The 6251-nt window shown below is 50.1% G+C and overlaps 1 protein-coding gene across 1 annotated transcript; it reads right to left on the bottom strand.

The window, feature by feature from the left end:
• Positions 1-280: 280 nt before the first annotated feature.
• On the bottom strand, positions 281-4638 carry LOC149427429 (alpha-crystallin A chain-like). Its single transcript, XM_089668049.1, has 3 exons — positions 4435-4638; positions 1247-1369; positions 281-603 (listed from the first exon to the last, which is right to left on the bottom strand). The coding sequence occupies exons 1-3, from the start codon at positions 4621-4623 to the stop codon at positions 445-447; spliced, it is 471 nt and encodes a 156-aa protein (XP_089524175.1). The 5' UTR covers positions 4624-4638; the 3' UTR covers positions 281-444.
• Between the last annotated feature and the right edge of the window lie 1613 nt (positions 4639-6251).

Raw genomic sequence — 6251 nt, 5'->3', positions numbered from 1 at the left:
TCAAAGGAAGTTTGAGGTGAAGGAACACAACCAAAGCCATTTTCACCGTCCCGTATTCCACCCTGTGTACCGGCCCAGAAACCTTGGCATACCGGGAGGAATAATGGAACGCAGTTCAGAGGAACCTCAGGAGGGTAATTACTTATTGTTGTCACCTTTCACGATAGAGGCCTATCTATACCATCAACAGTGATCATGGATACCCCCACCATCATCCTGCCCCTTTAGAGTCACTACCCTTCATGGAATGGTCACCCCAGTGAGTGGCAGACACAAAACGCTGGTTGAGGAAACATTTATTGATTATTTGGCCTCATGATCCGTACAGAGATGTCTGCAGAGACTTTGAGTAGAGATCTGGATAAGAAGGGGTACAGCTTATGATGAAAGGGTTCAGGGGGCCCCTCATATTTAGGAGGAGGGGGCAGAGGTGGGTTTTCACCCTCAGGATAAAGGAATGGGCTTGTCTTTGGACATCAGTTTTGGTCCACTGAAGGTCAAGATGCCATCAGAAGAAAGGGAGGAGCTGACAGAGGATTTGTCCAGGTTGGGGGGGAGGTGGTAGCGGCGGTTGAACTCCCGGGAAACAGAGCCATGGTCATCCTGGTGGAGAGAGCGAGAGAAGGTCAGTATGTGAACCCAGGAGACATCATCTTATTAGGAACACATATAACAGGCCACCTTGATGGCTCCCATGGTTAAAGGAAAGGCCGTAAATGCTAGTTACAGTCCAATTGTACAATTTTCTTTAGACCTAACTGTAGTGCGGGGTCCTGTCTAGTTGGATACGCATTGAAAGGATTGTTTAGGTGGGACCTCAAAACATAATATTGTTGTATTCCTAAAATACAGATAAATATAATCCCCTTCTCCTGTCCCTCACACCAAACCACCACATACAGTCTGTACCATGGTAGTATTTGGCATATCTTGGTGTAGGACCTCTGCGACATCTTTAACACTTTGAGGAACCTGAGTCATCGTATGAAATTTCCGCATGTACCTTGAGGTCTTTCACAAGTAGCTGCTGCCCTCCCTCATCCCGATCCTTCTAGAATCTACCATAATATACTGTAGATGATGGTCTGTAGAAGACTTCAGTCCAGAACACTTGCATGTAGGAAAGAAACATCTGGCTATTCCCACCGGGCGCACACACATTATGAAGATAGTTTGTTGCTCTGTATCTGCTACAACCTTGATTTCTGACCTGTGATGATGTCACCTAACTTATTCCAACACCCACCTGCCTCTCGCTGTGTTTTCCATGGATTTCCACAAAGTCATCCTTCATCTTCACAGTCAGATCATCGGGGGAGAAATGCTTCACATCCAAGTTAATGACAAAACGATCAGAATCTGAACGTATCTATGAGGAGGAAGTGTGGTCAGTACGTAAAGCTTTGTAAATGAGAACAATATATTAAACTTTAGCACCAGGTACCCAGAGACTCACGACCACACAAAAGAAGATAGCAGGCCCCCAGCAGGCCAAAGGCCGGATCATCAGCTAGAAAATAGCCACAGAAAATGGGAGTCAGGAGGCGTCCAGCTACTGAAAGCTCCTCTACTAGGCCGATACATAAAGTCCCCTTGACACACTTGACCTCTCAAATGTCTTTGAAGAACATAAGTTTATTCTAATAGTGGATGCAATTCTTCCTGGTACAGGACGATCCCACTGACCACTGGCTGTGGACTATAGTATGAGTGACACTCTCAGATCCTTCTAACCACACCATGGGGACCTTCATACAGTATGTGTAACTCACCCTACAGAGCCTTTTGACCATAGGATAAGGACTATTGTATGAAAGACTCTCCCAGACACCTTTAACCACAGATCACAACCATTATACGGGTTACCCTCCAGACCCCTCTAACCACAGGATGTAGAGTTTTGTATGGAAGGATTTCTGTAGGATTCAGACCATGGTATGAGTTGATCTCTCATACCCTTCTGAACAGAAGATGGAGACCATTGTACAAGTCACTCTCCCATACCTCACTGTCCACAGGATGGAAGCCATTATATAATTAACTTTCCCAGGCCCCTGAGACTGTAAGATGGAGACCACTGTACGAGTGAATTCCCAGACTGCTCTAACCACAGGAAGAGGAGCATTGTGACTCTCTCAGATCCCTCTGACCACAGGATGGAGACCTTCATATATGTAACTCACCCATAGGATCAGGACTATTGTATGAGTGACTCTCCCAGACCCATTTGACTACAGATCAAGACCATTATATGGGTTACCCTGCCAGACCCCTCTGACCGCAGGGTGAAGACCCTTATATGGGTGAGACGACCTTCACTGCAGGGTGAAGACCCTTATATGGGTGAGCCCACCCCCATCAGACCCACCCTGACTGCAGGGTGAAGACCCTTATATGGTTGAGGCAACTTCATCACACCCCTCTGTCTGCAGGGTGAAGACCCTTATATGGGTGAGCCCACCTCCATCAGACCCCCCTGACTGCAGGGTGACGACCCTTATATAGTTGAGCCGACCTTCACTGCAGGGTGAAGACCCTTATATGGGTGAGCCTATCCCCAGCAGACCCACCCTGACTGCAGGGTGAAGACCCTTATATGGTTGAGGCAACTTCATCACACCCCTCTGTCTGCAGGGTGAAGACCCTTATATGGGTGAGCCCACCTCCATCAGACCCCCCTGACTGCAGGGTGAAGACCCTTATATAGTTGAGCCGACCTTCACTGCAGGGTGAAGACCCTTATATGGGTGAGCCCATCCCCAGCAGACCCTCCTGACTGCAGGGTGAAGACCCTCATATGGTTGAGCCTACCTTCATCACACCCCTCTGTCTGCAGTGTGAAGACCCTACTATGGGTGAGCCCACCCCCATCAGACCCCCCTGACCGCAGGGTGAAGACCCTTATATGGGTGAGCCCACCCCCATCAGACCCCCCTGACCGCAGGGTGAAGACCCTTATATGGGTGAGCCCACCCCCATCAGACCCCCCTGACTGCAGGGTGAAGACCCTTATATGGTTGAGCCAACCTTCACTGCAGGGTGAAGAGCCTTATATGGGTGAGCCCACCCCATCAGACCCCCCTGACTGCAGGGTGAAGACCCTTATATGGGTGAGTCCACCCCCATCAGACCCTTCAGACTGCAGGATGGAAATACTTGTATGAGTGACCTTCCAAGGCCATTCTACAGTAGGATGGAGACTCTCGAAAACCACTCTTACATGGTGGAGACCATTGTATGACTGACTTTCCAGACTACTCTGACCACAAGATGGATTCTGTTGTATAAGTGACTCTCCCAGACCCCTGTGTCCTCAGGGTGGAGACCAATATGTAAGAAGCTCTCCCAGACAACAGTACAAAGACAACTGTATAAGTGAATCTCCCAGATCCCTCTGACCACAGATTTGGACTATTTTATGGGTGACCTTCCCAGATCCCTCCGACAGCAGGATGGAGATACTTCTATAGGTGACCCTCCCAGGTCTTCTAACTGCAGGATAGGAACCACTGTATGACTGATTCTCCTAGACTCCTTTAACTGCACTGTGGTGACCCTTGTATGAGGGACTCTCCCATATCCATATAACTACGGGGTGAAGACCATTGTATGAGTGATTTTTCCGCACCCTTTGGACTGCAGAATGGAGACTTTGTATGAGTTACCCTCCAAGACCCTTCCAACTACGGGTTGAAGACCATTGTATGAGTGACTTTTCCACACCCTTTGGACTGCAGGATGGAGACTTTGTATGAGTTACCCTCCAAGACCCTTCCAACTACGGGGTGAAGACCATTCTATGAGTGACTTTTCCACACCCTTTGGACTGCAGGATGGAGACTTTGTATGAGTTACCCTCCAAGACCCTTCCAACTATGGGGTGAAGACCACTGTATGAGTGACTTTTCCACACCCTTTGGACTGCAGGATGGAGACTTTGTATGAGTTACCCTCCAAGACCCTTCCAACTACGGGGTGAAGACCATTGTATGAGTGACTTTTCCACACCCTTTGGACTGCAGGATGGAGACTTTGTATGAGTTACCCTCCAAGACCCTTCCAACTACGGGATGAAGACCATTGTATGAGTGACTTTTCCACACCCTTTGGACTGCAGGATGGAGACTTTGTATGAGTTACCCTTCAAGACCCTTCCAACTACGGGGTGAAGACCATTGTATGAGTAACTTTTCCACACCCTTTGGACTGCAGGATGGAGACTTTGTATGAGTTACCCTCCAAGACCCTTCCAACTACGGGGTGAAGACCACTGTATGAGTGACTTTTCCACACCCTTTGGACTGCAGGATGGAGACTTTGTATCAGTGATTTTTCATACCCTTCTGACTGCAGACCATTACCTGAGTGACTCTCCCACACCCTTTGGATCACAGAATGGAGACCCTTGTATGAGTGACCCTGGATGCTCCTCACCTCAGAAATGCCGGAGTCCTGGAGTCCTCGGAGTAGGCTTTGCTTGTAGTAGGGGCTGATGGTGGAAGACAGGAAAGGAAATAGGTCGTAGTCAAACATTCCTTCTCCAAAGACCTGATTGAAGAGTCGGTTGGAGTACAAGGGCCCCAGAGCACGCTGGTACGGTGACCGTTGGATGGTGACCTCCATGATGAAAGGTGAAGACACACGCAGATCTGTAAGCTGAACTGGTCACCCTTCCTTTTTTTATACCCCAGAGGGGACGAAGATTATGTAATATTGAATAAATAAGGGTGTGTAATAAAAAGGGAGTGGAACATGGAGCCGGGGCCAAGGCGGGGGCGGGGTTACATTCTTTACCTTACCTCACCCTATGTACTTCCAACTGTCAGCACGTGTCCCACACTGATCCACCGCTCAGGAACATTCCCTCCAGGGGCTCTTGGAAGACATGCTGTCCATGTCCATCCCCAGATCCCAGGAAACACCGATCAGATTTCAAGGATACGTCTTCCATAGTTCCATAGTTAGTCTGGCTGAAAAAAGAGAAAAGTCCATCCAGTTCAACCATTAAAGAAAAGTTATAACCCTCCACCCACAGTGGATCCAGAGGAAGGCAAAACCCATCAAAGCACGATCCAATCTCCTCCTGCAGGGGAAACATTCCTTCCTGATCCCCGATAGGCAGACACTCCCTGGACAAACTCCACCCACAAATGCTAGTATCCAGTAGACTTGGACGGACGTGACCTGTCATCTCCCCTGAAGAACATCTAAACCCAAGATTAAAAATGTCATAATTTCAACATGGAAGAAAAATATACAGGTATTTGTAATACAACAATGTTGGCCATATTCAATATATATATATGTACACTGTATGATGAAATGCGGGGTCCGGGGAGAGCGGATATAGTGAATGCGGGGTCCGGGGAGAGAGGATATAGTGAATGCGGGGTCCGGGGAGAGAGGATATAGTGAATGCGGGGTCCGGGGAGAGAGGATATAGTGAATGCGGGGTCCGGGGAGAGCGGATATAATGAATGTGGGGTCCGGGGAGAGCGGATATAATGAATGCGGGGTCCGGGGAGAGCGGATATAGTGAATGCGGGGTCCGGGGAGAGCGGATATAGTGAATGCGGGGTCCGGGGAGAGCGGATATGGTGAATGCGGGGTCCGGGGAGAGCGGATATGGTGAATGCGGGGTCCGGGGAGAGCGGATATAGTGAATGCGGGGTCCGGGGAGAGCGGATATAGTGAATGCGGGGTCCGGGGAGAGCGGATAGAGTGAATGCGGGGTCCGGGGAGAGCGGATATAGTGAATGCGGGGTCCGGGGAGAGCGGATATAGTGAATGCGGGGTCCGGGGAGAGCGGATATAGTGAATGCGGGGTCCGGGGAGAGCGGATATAGTGAATGCGGGGTCCGGGGAGAGAGGATATACTGAATGCGGGGTCCGGGGAGAGCGGATACAGTGAATGCCGGGTCCGGGGAGAGCGGATATAGTGAATGCGGGGTCCGGGGAGAGGGGATATAGTGAATGCGGGGTCCGGGGAGAGAGGATATAGGGAATGCGGGGTCCGGGGAGAGCGGATATAGTGAATGCGGGGTCCGGGGAGAGGATATACTGAATGCGGGGTCCGGGGAGAGCGGATACAGTGAATGCGGGGTCCGGGGAGAGCGGATACAGTGAATGCGGGGTCCGGGGAGAGCGGATATAGTGAATGCGGGGTCCGGGGAGAGAGGATATAGTAAATGCGGGGTCCGGGGAGAGCGGATATAGTGAATGCGGGGTCCGGGGAGAGCGGATATAGTGAA

Source organism: Staurois parvus, unplaced genomic scaffold, assembly GCF_062004578.1.
Source record: "Staurois parvus isolate SC_StPar_1 unplaced genomic scaffold, SC_StPar_1.0 ptg003770l, whole genome shotgun sequence".
Classification (NCBI taxonomy): Eukaryota; Metazoa; Chordata; class Amphibia; order Anura; family Ranidae; genus Staurois; species Staurois parvus.
Note: the sequence above shows the minus strand (reverse complement) of the source record. Positions and strands in the feature narration are given on the sequence as shown.

What these genes read in the sequence shown, in the direction of transcription:
- LOC149427429 (XM_089668049.1), bottom strand. Translation starts at nt 4,623, where the DNA reads ATGGAGGTCACCATCCAACGGTCACCGTACCAGCGTGCTCTGGGGCCC. An exon ending in AGGACTCCGGCATTTCTGAG is followed by an intron (nt 1,370 to 4,434) that starts GTGAGGAGCATC and finishes TCCTCCTCATAG; the next exon opens with ATACGTTCAGATTCTGATCG. An exon ending in GAAAACACAGCGAGAGGCAG is followed by an intron (nt 604 to 1,246) that starts GTGGGTGTTGGA and finishes TCTCTCCACCAG; the next exon opens with GATGACCATGGCTCTGTTTC.